The sequence below is a fragment of the Brachyistius frenatus genome, unplaced genomic scaffold, assembly GCF_029030835.1.
Source record: "Brachyistius frenatus isolate BFR_SWC_R1_liver_20210118 unplaced genomic scaffold, ASM2903083v1 Contig_15, whole genome shotgun sequence".
Lineage (NCBI taxonomy): Eukaryota > Metazoa > Chordata > Actinopteri > Embiotocidae > Brachyistius > Brachyistius frenatus.
In genome coordinates, this window is record NW_027210614.1 from 4,746,177 (window position 1) to 4,759,973 (window position 13,797).

The 13,797-nt window shown below is 43.6% G+C and overlaps 1 protein-coding gene across 1 annotated transcript; it reads left to right on the top strand.

Moving 5' to 3' along the window:
- Positions 1 to 61: 61 nt before the first annotated feature.
- Positions 62 to 13,553, top strand: dna2 (DNA replication helicase/nuclease 2). Its single transcript, XM_069693676.1, has 25 exons — positions 62 to 332; positions 851 to 904; positions 1,529 to 2,459; positions 3,112 to 3,229; positions 3,757 to 3,906; positions 4,235 to 4,418; positions 4,845 to 4,993; positions 5,256 to 5,378; positions 5,535 to 5,781; positions 5,915 to 6,029; positions 6,313 to 6,469; positions 6,633 to 6,824; positions 8,636 to 8,878; positions 9,018 to 9,131; positions 9,314 to 9,423; positions 9,673 to 9,782; positions 9,943 to 10,071; positions 10,404 to 10,496; positions 10,663 to 10,856; positions 11,031 to 11,120; positions 11,343 to 11,556; positions 11,821 to 11,910; positions 12,039 to 12,224; positions 12,371 to 12,517; positions 12,731 to 13,553. Exons 1-25 carry the CDS (start codon positions 303 to 305, stop codon positions 12,782 to 12,784), a joined length of 4,224 nt encoding a protein of 1,407 aa, XP_069549777.1. The 5' UTR covers positions 62 to 302; the 3' UTR covers positions 12,785 to 13,553.
- Positions 13,554 to 13,797: the final 244 nt, after the last annotated feature.

Below are 13,797 nucleotides of genomic sequence, written 5' to 3' on the forward strand. Positions count from 1 at the left end.
GACTCTGTCCTTGTACTAAACCAGTACAGTGGTTTTAACGGGGGACGTAACATCAGCTGGTAGTTTATTGAATAATCTACCGGGTTGTGGAGCTGTGGAGTCGTTCAGAAATAAACCGAACAGGCTGTCTCCGGGAAGCTGCAACTGATGCTGCGGAGGTTCGCCTCCCCTCAACAACACCGTCGGTCCGCGGGATGAACACGTCCTGCTAAAGATCAGCTCTTTAAACTCTGGGAGACGAGCTGGCCGTCGGCAAACTCACCTGCACATAGACACCAGGCTGCTGGTTAACCGAAGTCACCATGAACCGGACCAAAGTGAAGAAAACCACGGTGAGGAGCTGCTCTGGTGAAAAGCAGCAACGTTAACCGTTAACGTGACCCACATCTGCTGTCGATGATTACCATCAGCCGCCATTAAGAGTTTCCTCTGACCCCACCAGTAGAGTCATATTTGATTTGTGGGTCTTTTATTTTCCTGGAATTTAATGTAAGACCACATTAAACACTGTTATTAATACATTTAGGTGTAAAAAAAAAAAAAAAAAAAACACGACTTGAGGTTTTCAGTGGCTTACCAAGTAAGCATGTGTTACACTGTATGTGTCAGTGTGAGCAGAGACCATGCAGGCAAGATGGTGATGAGCAATAAGCAGTACCTCCTCCACTGTGGCTGCTCAGCGTGTATTATCTATAAGAAGAGGGGGATTTATTGCTCTGACCAGCAGCTGGTTGGTTGTTTTTACAGTCTAAAATGTTAAACATGCTGAATTTGTAAACTGGATGCTCTTCTTGACATGTTGGACCACAAACAAACAGCTAAAAATGTGTTCACTCGTGATTTCTCTCAGGCGCCTGGAGGGCAGAAGAACATCTCCACCTTCTTTTCCTTCCAGAAGCAAAAGGTAACAGGAAAATAGGACTTTTGTTTTCCTTATTTGTTCAGGGTCTTGACAGAGATGTCAAAATCTTAATATTATTACTTAATGTCATTATTTATGTTTAAGATTTAGAGAGATAATTAGTAGTAATATTGATACAGTATACAGTACTATATATTTCAGCCAATAAAAACAATCATAAGTTTTAAAAAAATGTTGCACCTGGTAACTGTAAATTGCTGTAATACAGCTTTTTAAGACTAGGATAAAACAACACAACATAAGAGGTAATATTACTTTTAAGACTTTTGTAAGCAACATTTCTGTGTAAAAGAGGGATTATTCATGTACACTTGGAGACAAATACAACATCAAGTAATTCATCACTGAGTGGATTTTATAGTAAGATGGATGCATAAAAGAAAAGTTTCACAGCTGTAGACAGACTGTAGAAGCAAGTGGCTCTAATGGAAGTGGTTTTTCATCACACTGCTTTTCTGTACCTGTAGTGGGTCGTCTTGTTCTTTCATCTGTTTCTATTTTTCTGTTAAGAACTATTGCATTTCTCTCTGACGTACAGAGACAATTTAACTGTTAATAATGTATCTAGGTTCTGTATTGAAATACTTGTTTGTCTGTGTTTTGTAGGACTTGTCATCTCCCACAAAAGTATCAGTCACTGGTGTTGTACTCACCAAGACTGAGACTCAGATCAAATACGGTGAAAGCTTTCTATTCACATCCCGTTCCACGTTAAAGAGGAGGATCTTTGGGGACCTTAAAAACCAACTTCACGCCTCACCAGATCTTGTCCTCTCTGTGCCTGAAACCCCCAACAGTCAGATCAGGCTCGCTTGCTCCTCTCCCTCTGGAGAGGCAGGTCAACTGAGCCCAAAGCCCAGCAGAAAGGTGCTGAGCCCAGCAAACCTTGGCCAACTGTCCCCTATCTGTCGCAGTCCTCGCTCTAAAGGTCCGAGTGTACGGAGACTGATGGCTGTGGAGCGAGAAAGAAACAAAAGCGAAGGTGGATGGTTTGGCTCCCTGAAAAGACTGATCAGCCCTCCCGAAGAGTCCCAAAATGCCAAGAGAGCAAGAAATGGCAATCCATCGCCCCCAAGAGCTGCAATCAGCCCCACAGGTAGCCACCTGAAACTAACTAATGGCCCTGCGAAGACGCTTCAATTCTCCAGTGACCAGTCTGAGAGTTCAATGGGTCACAGCCGAGGTACTGAAGTGGTCTTTAATGACAGCAGAAACGCAATGATTTCACTGAAGCCTATTTCTTACCGCTCCTTGGAGAAACAGAGAAAACATCTGGAAGAACCAAACAAGAAAGATTCTGGTTTTACTGTGATAACAGATCAGAAATCATGCAAGGCTGAAACGAATGGAAACCTACACACTAGTCTGGATAGAGACACTCACACTCTCACTGCTCATGTGCATGAACACAGTGCACAAACTGTCAGAGCTGCAGCGAAGAGTCACAGTGACCTGGAGAGAAAAGAAACTACAAGAACACCGGTGACTGATGAAGACGGGGACAAAGGGACGTTATCACATCATGAGCGAGCTGGAGGTACAGATGTGACCTGCCTCTTACTGTATTTCCTAAATAATTATTGTGATTCATTTCACCACAATTGTATATATTTCTGTCAAATGGAGCCAGAAATTGAATATATCAGCAGTAAGTAACAAAAAATTGCAAAGTAGAAATGCCAACCTAATAGGATGTTATTCAGAAACGGTCAGCTGATCACTGGTGTTCACACTGTGTTGCACAGCATGTATCTTCATCATAAGTTAAAGACGAAACATGAGGGATCTGTTTCAAGAAATCTTATTAGTTGATATTTTGCTTTTGTTTTTTTAAAGCACCCCAATATTGATATCAGTATCCGCTGGAAAGTCCAGTATTTGTCAGCTCACGGTGTCGAAGCACTTTCCCAACCTGCTTTAACCTATTCTTCCACTGAACGACCTGGAAATCCTAAACTTTTCTCCCACACAAACTGTCTTTGTGGTGGGCCTAAAGGGGAAAAAAATGGTATCACTTCCCAGAAGTGTCATCCTGAAGACCAGAAAATGATGTAAAGATTGAAGCTGTCTGACGATACTCCCTGTCATATCAATATATTACGACGGTGTATTTCCCGTACCTCAATCAAGTTTGCTCAAATCTCTGCTGACTTGTCTTTTTCTGTTGCTTTTTCCGCACCAAAAACAAGAAAATACTGGAATGACATCTGCGTGTCCCGTAGAGGAGAGGTTGGATGAGAGCTGGTTTGCGGAGCAGATGAATTATAATGAAGATCCTGGGACTGAGGATAAATCCAAAAAAAAACGGTGAGAATCAGCATGAACACACTGTCTTAGTGAATGTCATTGCAGAGGGGAGAGAGAAAGGTAACCCAAAAGTAAAGAAGAGCACACAGGGGGAGTTATACATTCACACTATAAGTATTTGAACAGCACACTCAATTTGAAATAACGCGTTATATCTCACACAAAGTGCTATTAGTATTGATGAAAACCTTGAATTAAAGCTGAGACTTGGCACTTTGATACTTCATTATAACTGTAATAGGCCGAAACATACAGCCTGAAGAACACACAATGCGTAATTATACTTATAGTCTGGACTATATGGTTTGAAGTTTTTGACTTGGTGAGCATGAGCATCTTTTTGTGTTTGTCAATGTGTCTGTGGTCTGTTCTCATAGTTTGAGAAATTATCTTAGAAAGTTACTCAGGACAAAATGAAAGAGAGTGTATGTCTGTTCTTCCAGGTGAACAAATTAACTCGGATGTTGTTGTTGTTTTTTTTTTGTTTTTTTTTATGAAATAAAACTGCATGCTAAAAGTCCTCACAGTAAGGTACCAGACCATGTGATCCTGTCTGGAGGCCTAAACAACCGCTACTGGGTGTTGGACGTTGAGGAGAGACCTGGCCACAAAACACTAACCATCTCATGCTCCAAGTCTCTACATCCAACTGAGACGTGTCTGCTCAAAGATGGATGGTGAGGCTGTGTGTCTGGATATATTCTGTCATTTGATTTGTATACATCATAATGTCTCACATTTTCCCTACAATGACCAGGTACAGCCTGGATCCATGTATTTTGTGTTGGCTTTTCAACTTCAGTATGTATCAGAGTAAATACTAATAGTGCTTTTGCATTTCATTTTTTCATTAAAATCGCCCAGTGTTTTACATTATGTAACATCACAACATGTGGCAATATTCAAGACTGCAGATATATTCATACTTTTTTTTTTTTTGCTTAATTGTGCATGTGTGCTTTCTTTTGATGCGTTTAAAAGGATCTTTCCTGATCTTTTTTCCAGGGAGATGACGCCTGTCTGCCAAGGTGATGTGGTTCATCTGGAGGGTCGCCCTGATGGTGGGTCCTGGTTAGTGGACAGGGACCATGGCTTCCTGGTTTTACTGCCTGATAGCCTCATCTCAGGTACCAGCATCTCGAGCTCCATCCGCTGCATGAGGCGTGCCGTACTGAGTGATATGTTCAAGGTAAAAGGCTTTACTAATATTCACCACATTTTTTATGTTGATGATTGATTATCATATGTTTTTCTTGAATTTTCTATTTTATCTTGAAGATATCTTCTGTATCTAAGAGGTGAAGTTAGCATCCGTACATCATGTTTGTTTGGGGTACTGTGAGATTAATAGCTCGAATGTACATTTGTATCTTTTGGTACTAACGTATTGAAATACATTAACCCTAGAATAAATTCCATCTTTGGTTTAATTTAAATGTACACTTTTTTTTCTTGACTCTTTCAAAGAGATTTTGATTTAAATAATCTTTCAGGTAGTATTTTGATGTAGTTGCACAAAATTACATTATATTGTCTAGTATTACTCTTATTTTGAATTCGTATACCTCAATAACACAATGCTTATACTCGTTACCTCCTCTCCTCTTTGATGCAGAGTTTTGATGGTGGTTCCAAGCAAATGCTGAACGGCACCATGGTCCATGAAGTCTTCCAGAGAGCAGCTACAGCGAAAGATTTTTCCCTGGAGAAACTGTCTAAGCTGGCTGGCAAGGCACTGCACAGTCCTCAGTACCTCGGAGACATGTAAGTGGTGTGATTTATACTCTGAAGTGTGCTGCATATGTTTTCCTGTCTGTACTGAAACAAATAGCAGTCGATCAGAATATAGGGTTTGAAGAAAGCAGTAAAGATTATGAGCTCAGGAAAGTGCTTAACAGTTAGTAGTAGGAGTTGATGGAAAGGCAACCTGAGCAATTAACATAGATTGTAATAATTTAGGATTTGACTGTAAGTGTGACCTTTCTCCTGTTTGCCTCATGTTTGTGTTTCATCCACGTGTTCACAGGTATACTTTGGGTGTAAGTCAGGAAGAGATGAAGCAGGAACTGCATGATTATCTACCCTCACTGGAACACTGGGCAAACGAGTACCTCAGCTCACCAACACCAAAAGCCATCAGCCTGAAAATGTACGTACATGCAAAACTTTACCAGCTCTATAGGAACATACCTAATGCTCGTTGAAAAGGTTGATCACAGTTTAAAATGTATAACCAGCGCAGAAAGGATTTTTTTCAACTTTCAAACAGCTAATTATTTGTTCATCTCTGTCTCCATGGCTCCAGCCCTGGTAACAGCAAAGCTCCAAGCAGGTGTCAGGACGCTGCAACTGTTGTCACGGTTACGGAGCTGGCAGACATGGAGGAGAATGTGTGGTCCCCGAGATTTGGCCTTAAAGGGAAAATCGATGTGACGGCACAGGTTCGAATCCAAAGACCACGAAATAGCAATCGCAGAAGTCCAGAGGAAAAGACCGTCCCCCTGGAGCTGAAGACCGGACGGGAGTCAAACTCCATAGAGCATCGCAGTCAGGTTGGTGGACTATCTGCTAGTCCGACACACGCATCAGATCACCTGACACACAAATCAGTTTTTTTTAATTGTCTCTCTAGATATATATATATATATATATATATAATATATGTGTGTGTGTTACTCTGTTTAGGTGATTCTGTACACTCTCATGAGCTTGGAGAGATACAATCCCGAGGCCGGTTTACTGCTTTACCTCAAGACTGGTAATATGCACCCTGTAGCAGGCAGCCACATGGACCGCAGAGGTACAGTATGCCCACATGTGCTCACCGAACCTGCCTAACACCAGTTCTGAACGATGCTGCATTAATATTCCTTTTCATAATTATTCATGCTTAGAATATTCTGCACGTGTACAAAAAAAAATCAAAATATGTTTAGAAAGAACTTTACCACTGAAATAATTCTCCTTTTAACTAAACTGTGTCCACCTGACAACCACACAGTGTGCAGTGACACCAAAATTCCTCTTTTACAGCAGCCTCTCTGCTGCCACCTTAATTTGTTTTAACTCTGTGTTTATGTCAGAGCTGCTGAAGCTAAGGAACACGTTGGTCCATCACATTCACAACTGTGTGGCAAAAGAGGCAGAGCGGAGCTGCCTCTCGAGACTGCCTGACATCCTGACCAATAGACAGCCCTGCCAGTACTGTCCCCAAAAGAGAAACTGTGCTTTATATGAGAGGTAAACCTTTTAAAACAAATTTTATGAAAATCTCAGGCATCTTCAATCTCCAGCAAAATCCTCAGCTGTGAATTACAATAAGGTAAAGTCATTAAATGTTCTCATTGACATACAATTTCTTCCCTTTCCCTATCCGTCTCCTTCCTCTTCACCATTCGTCCAGAGCGGTGGATCCCAGCTCTGTAGATGTCAATGAGGATGTTGTGCGTGACTTTCTGCAGCAAGAGACTGGTCACCTGACTCTGCCACAGCTGAACTATTTTTCACACTGGCTGCTCCTCTGCTGCCTGGAGTCATCTACCATGGAGGCCAAGAACAGTCGTAAGCGTGTGTGGCTTCAGACGGTGGAGGAAAGGTACGAAGCTGGACTCTGATCTTCTTTGGCTTTTTACTGAATGTTCCAGTTGTTATTGTCAGAAAGTGAAACCCTCACAGTAGAGCACTCAGTGTACCTATGAATGAAGGGGACCTCTTTATACCGTCCATCCATCTAGCCATCATCTTCCGCTTATCCGGGGTCGGGTTGCAGTGGCAGCAGGCCAAGCAAGCTGACCCAGACTTCCCTCTCCCCCGCAACATTTTCCAGCTCATGCTGGGGGATCCCGAAGCGTTCCCAGGCCAGCCGGGAGATATAATCCCTCCAGCGTGTCTTGGGTCTTCCCCGGGGTCTCCTGCCAGTTGGGCGTGCCTGGAAAACCTCCAGTGGGAGGCGCCCTGGAGGATCCTGATCAGATGCCCGAACCACCTCAGCTGACTCCTTTCGATGCGAAGGAGTAGCGGCTCTACTCCAAGTTCCCTCCTGATGTCCGAACTCCTTACCCTCTCTAAGGCTGAGCCCGGCCACCCTACGGAAGAAACTCATTTCGGCCGCTAGTAGCCGCAACCTCGTTCTTTTGGTCACGACCCGGAGCTCCTGACCATCGGTGAGAGTCGGAACGTAGATCGCCCGGTAAACTGAGAGCTTCGCCTTCCGGCTCAGCTCCCTTTTCACCAACACGGTCCGGTGGAGCGCCTGTTGTACTGCTGCAGCCGCACCGATCCGGCGGTCGATCTCCCGCTCCATCCTCCCCTCACTCGTGAACAAGACCCCGAGATACTTAAACTCCTTCGTTTGAGGCAGGCACTCTGTCCCCACCTGGAGGGAGCAATCCACCGGTTTCCAGCAGAGAACCATGGCCTCAGATTTGGAGGTGCTAACCCTCATCCCCGCCGCTTCACACTCGGCTGCAAACCGCCCCAGTGAGTGCTGGAGGTCGCGGTCCGAAGAGGCCAACAGGACCACATCATCTGCAAACAGCAGAGATGTAATCCGGAAACCCCTGAACCCGACGTGCTGCTCCCCCCGGCTGCACCTAGATATCCTGTCTAGGGATCCACAAACGGGATCGGTGACAAAGGTCAGCCCTGGCGGAGGCCAACACCCACCGGAAAAGAGTCTGACTTATTGCAGAGAATACGAACACAGCTCCTATTGCGGTTGTACAGAGACCGGATGGTCCGTTGCAACGGGTCCGGCACCCCGTACTCCCGCAACACCCCCCCACAAAAACCCCCGGGGGACCCGGTCGAAAGTCTTCTCCAAGTCCACAAAACACATGTAGACTGGATGGGCAAACTCCCAGGACCCCTCCAGTAGTCTTGCGAGGGTAAAGAGCTGGTCCACTGGTCCACGACCGGGACGGAATCCGCACTGTCCTCTTGAATCTGAGGTTCGACAATGGTCGGAGTCTCCTTTTCCAGCAAGCTGGCATAAGCTTTGCCCGGGAAGCTGAGTAATGTGATACCCCGATAGTTGGAGCACACTCTCCGGTCCCCTTTTTATTTTTAAATGGGAACCACCACCCCGGTCTGCCAGTCTATGGGTGCTGTTCCCAACCCCCATGCGACATTGAAGAGGCGTGTCAGCCAAGACAGCCCAGCAATGTCCAGCGCCTTCAGCATCTCAGGGCGGATCTCATCCACCCCCGGCGCCTTGCCACCGAGGAGCTTTTTGACTACCTCAGAGGCCTCTGCCAGGGATATGGGTGCGAACCCCCTCAAGTCTTCAGACGCTACCTCCTCTCCAGAGGACATGGTGACATCTTTATACTGTATAAACTCTAAAAGTTTGCTTGAATTGCATCATTTTAATTCTATGATGAGTTTCCTCTGATTTGTGTTTCTAAGTGAGAAGAAAGGGAGCTGTGTGGGGAATCTGCAGCTCTGTGGACCAGTAACTTTGCAGTCTCAGGGTGTTTTCCTCCATCGTTTCCAGCGCAGTAGTGCTGCATCGCAGGAAGGTTTGACCAACTGCGGTTTGGCCAGCAGGGATCGCATTGTTGTTAGCGACCAGGAAGGTCGTCTTTTTGGCTTGGCAACAGGTTACCTGTGTGAAGTCAGCAGGACATCTATCAGCTGCACTCTGGACAGGTGAAAATGAACTCGCATATACCTGCTGTTTGAGTGTTTTTATAAAAGAACGTCTAAAGGATGGTGAATTGTCTGGACTGCTCAGTTAAAGTCACTTCCATGATTTGTACCCATTTCTCTTGTTTAATGTGTTCAACAGGGACCTGTCAAAGTTCAGCAGTGTATTGTTTCGACTGGATGGGGATGAAGGTGTCGTGGGTCTCAGCACTCACCTCACCAATCTCTCCAGACTGATGGAACACTGTCCGGACAGGTAGGTACAGTAAAATGAAATATGAAGTTACGATAGCGTAGCAGGCAGTTGATGATAAAACACACTGATGCAGGAGAAATTTACAAGTATGTTGACCTCGCACATTTTTAGTTGCTCTTTCTAGTTTGAAATGGCACCTGGTAAAATTTTGCAGTGTGTTTTACTGAGGTGTCTCTCTGCAGTGATCGTCTGAGGGAGTTGGTGGTTGACCTTCGTTCTCCAGAGTTCATCTCCAACCTCAGCTCTGTTCTGCCCAGAGAAGCCAAAGAAACTGTGGCCAACATCCTCATAGGTGACTCACCGCTGTTCTCCTGCTCTGCCGCTCATGTTCTTTCTTTTATGTCCAGTTTTGTTCTGCATGCCATGACTGCAAGGGACAATGTTACAAATGAGCAACATCATGGAAAATATTGGTTGGAATGATACACGTATCACCAGAAATGTTTTCTTCATTTTCCTCTTATTGTTTCATATGAAGACTTCTTATCATTTGTGCAAACCAGTGCCTGTTCGATCAATTTATATGTGTGTGTGTGTGTAGGCCTCAACAAACCCCAGAAGCAGGCCATGAAGAAGGTGTTGTTATCCAAAGACTATACACTGATTGTTGGCATGCCTGGCACAGGCAAGACCACAACCATCTGCACCCTGGTAACCCCAAACCCTGAGCTATAAACTTACCTGAACCATAAATCAACACGATCTACTCCCTGTTAGACTACAACTCTAATCCTCCCTCCTCTCATGTGATGACCTTCATCCGTCTCTCCTTCTTTCTTGCTCTTTGTCTCTTCCTCACTTTTCTTCTCAGGTTCGTATCCTTCATGCTTGTGGCTTTAGTGTGTTGCTGACCAGCTACACCCATTCTGCTGTTGACAACATCCTGCTGAAGCTCAAACGTTTCCGGGTTGGCTTTCTGCGTCTGGGGCAGGGACAGAAGGTGATGACCGTGTCTTCACTTCTCAAATTGGTTTTATAGCCATAAACATAAACGCGGTCTTGTACATTATATCTGGTGTTTCTTTTAAGTTGTTTTTTTTCCAGAGTAATATGCATTAGAGCACAAATTATTATTCGATGATATTTAAGTTCTATAGTAATAAATCAGAATAGTGATGAGGGAACGATGAGATAATGTGCATTTATGGAATATCAAAGGAGCATTTCACTAACAAATGAAGTTTTTTATAAAAGTGTAGATCTCTTGTTTTTGCCCCTTATACTATTGCCTCTGTGACTTCTGATTTAGTTTTTTTCTGCTGCGCTCTCCAGGTTCATCCAGACATCCTACCATACGCAGAAGAAAGTGTGAGGAAGAACGGGGTTCACACTCTGTCAGAGCTGGAGCAGCTTTATAACAAAGAGGTGAGGGGTTAGTTGTTGGGATATTGATTATTAGAACAACTATCACTTTGACTCAAATAGACTGCAATCAGCCTTGCTCTCTTTTTCGCTTGTAGATACTGTAATTTACAACATATGAAATAGGAAATGTCTTCCCAATCAGTGCCGATTTTCTCTGTATTTCCAGCTGGTAGTGGGAACCACCTGTATGGGCATCAAGCATCCCATTTTCGCACGTCGTCGGTTTGATTTCTGCATCATAGACGAGGCATCGCAGATCAGCCAGCCTATCTGTCTGGGACCGCTGTTCTACGCCAAAAGATTTGTCTTGGTTGGAGACCATCAACAGCTGCCACCAATAGTACAAAACCGGGAAGCCAGGTCAAGCATATGTGTTTATAAATATGGTGTTTGTTGATCATGTTTGTACTGGGAGGGAAAATGGACATCTTTTCCCATTACCTATTACAGTTTAAAACACAACAACAAGCCTTTAGGGAATGTGATGGAAGGTGAAGCAATTATTTATTTCTTAAATATTTATTTGTCTTTCAGGTCACTTGGTATGGATGAAAGTCTATTTAAGAGACTAGAGCTCCACAGTGAGGCAGTGATCAAGCTCAATGTACAGTACCGAATGAACAGGTAAACCCACATACCGAGATAACGCTGCATGCCTTGGTAGTCTGGTCTTACCGAGCTGTACTGACTCAAATCTGCTTTAACTTTGATCTGTCTTGTAGCATTGCCGAGAAAAATTATTCTGTTTATTAATTGAATGTTTACACAATGGCACAGCAAGAGCAGTTTGTCCAAACAAAAGGATTCCTTTTCACAATGAACAGCCTGTGCTCTCATTTATTTCAGGCAGATCATGTCTCTCAGTAACTCTGTGATGTACGACGGCCGGCTGGAGTGTGGATCAGAGAGGACGGCCACTGCCCTCCTCACGCTGCCCTTCCTGCTCTCTGTCCAGTCGGAGCTTAGTTCCTACACTCTGACTCATCCCCAGCACGACCTGTCTTGGATACAGGCCACATTGTTGCCTAGAAACGCCGTTTGCTTCCTAGACTGCTCAATGGTTGGTTGAAGTACACGTCAAGTAGTTCAGTAGCTTCTGAATAGTATTTTGGGTAGATACTCAATTTAAGCTGAAGGTCGAGAGTCTCAGGAAGCCGCTGTGACAGGAGAAAGTGGTCTAACTGAAGTAAGGCTGGTTTACTAAAGACTGCTTTTCAGCAGGTTCAGTTCGGCTGGAAGCCTGTCAGCCTGTAGAACAGTGTTTGGGAGAAAGAAGTGTAGGTGCATTGGTCTTAATCTTGTTTCTCTCCACTGATTTCTTTAGGTGCCTGCCTTGGAGTCGGTGGAGCAGGGAGGAATAAGCAATCACACTGAAGCCACCCTCCTACACATACTGCTTTCACTTCTGATAAAGGTACATCAGTTCCCCAATCGATGCTCATATATTTAAAACCTAAGAAATTACCTTTTTATTCCATTTCTAATAAATGGGATTGAAAAGTGTACTTGGTTCTCTTATTAACCTCTTCTTCTTGTTTTTAGGCGGGCTGTAAGCCCGGTGATATAGGTGTTATCGCCCCCTACAGACAGCAGTTAAAGAGTATCTCGGCTCTGTTGCAGTCCTCTGCTTTCACCGGCGTGGAGGTGAACACAGTGGACAAATACCAAGGACGGGACAAAAGCTTGATTGTTCTTTCTTTTGTCAGGAGTACTGTAGAGGAAGGAAACGTAAGTGTTTCTCTTAGTGTCTTCTGTTATTTTTAAGTCGTCTTCCTGCACTCTCTTCTTTACACCTCTGACTCTGCTTAGAAGAACAAACCACTGAACAATTGTGTGAAAGTCAGACCGATTCTCTCCTTCCTGTCCATTCACAGTTAGGAGAGCTGTTGAAGGATTGGCGTCGCCTGAATGTAGCCATTACCAGGGCTAAACACAAGCTACTGATGGTGGGCTCTGCCACAACGCTGAGACGCTACACACCGGTGGAGAAACTGCTCGACCATCTCCAGCAGGAGAACATGATATCCTTTACAAATACATCTTAATGCTGCTACTAAACATTTCTTCATTCTTAATACAGCACTGTTATAATACATTGTAGTAATGTACTGCAAAATTAGTGTTGCAGAATCTAACATTAAGTCATCAATTTTCCTAACAAATTACAGTTTAGCAGTTGTTTTTCATGACTTCTGTGTCTACAGAGTTGTTGTTTTTCCTGAACTTTGCTTCACATTATTCATCTCCCACCGGCTGCCCACAAGGCCTTACCCAGCATGGCCCTGTGACGGGCATCTACAAAGGCATGATGATGTTTCTGGTCACTCGGCTATCTCGGTGGCCGTGGATCACAGGGCACACAATTGAATTTGCATGATCACTGAATCATCCGTCTGGAGGCACATTGTCTCTTTGTAATGATTTTAAACGAAGGTCTTTACCATTCAGAACAATGCATTTGGAAACTGAGCTCGCTTTGTTGTATAAAACTGAAATATATCAAATAAGATCTGGATTAACTTGAAATCAAAACAAATGCTGCTACATGCAGCATTTAACCCTCTGTTGCATTGACATTCAAAATTCAACATCTCTTTCTGTATCTTGTGGCAGATCAGTAGATGGCCAGAGACGTTCAGGCCACCGCTGCTATTGTTGATGTTTCAATCTGTTTTTAATGCAACAAATTTAAAACACTCTAGTTTTAAAAGTTTGTGTTTATGCTGTGAAACAAGGTCCTGAAAACAACTGAAATAGTTGGCCACAAATTTCATTCTCAAGGTAAAATGTGTTGAACTGACACGGTGATAGTTTACGGTACAAAGCATCAAACCTCAAGTAGGACTGGTCACTATTCAGATATTTTTCATCAAATACCTCTGTCATTACACAAACAATATTTTTGGTGTGAACATATGCGGATATGAAGACCAAACAGATTTATCTATTTCACTCAGCTACTACAGTCAGATAAGCTCTTACATGTCTGTCACTCAACTTAAGGAATGAAAAACTTTAGACTTAAACTTAATTTGTCTTTGTTATAAAATCAATGATTTTCCACCTCACACCTCGAGAGGTGTAGTGTACCATTTCTTATTTAGTGAAGTTGACTGTAAGTCACTGGATTTTTTTTTTTTTTTTTTTTTACTTCAAAAATACTTGACCAAAAGAGTATAACATGAACGCTGTTGTGATTTGTGAATGGGCTTCACTTCACCAGTCAACAACAAACTGGTTGATAAATTAGATTTCTCCTTTAAAAACTTAAGTTCACTGCATCATATTGTCAGTAACAGCA

Coding starts and splice junctions, on each gene's coding strand:
- dna2 (XM_069693676.1), top strand. CDS start 303: ATGAACCGGACCAAAGTGAAGAAAACCACG. Junction 3,907..4,234: donor TGTCTGCTCAAAGATGGATG/GTGAGGCTGTGT, acceptor TCTTTTTTCCAG/GGAGATGACGCCTGTCTGCC. Junction 9,783..9,942: donor CCACAACCATCTGCACCCTG/GTAACCCCAAAC, acceptor TTTTCTTCTCAG/GTTCGTATCCTTCATGCTTG.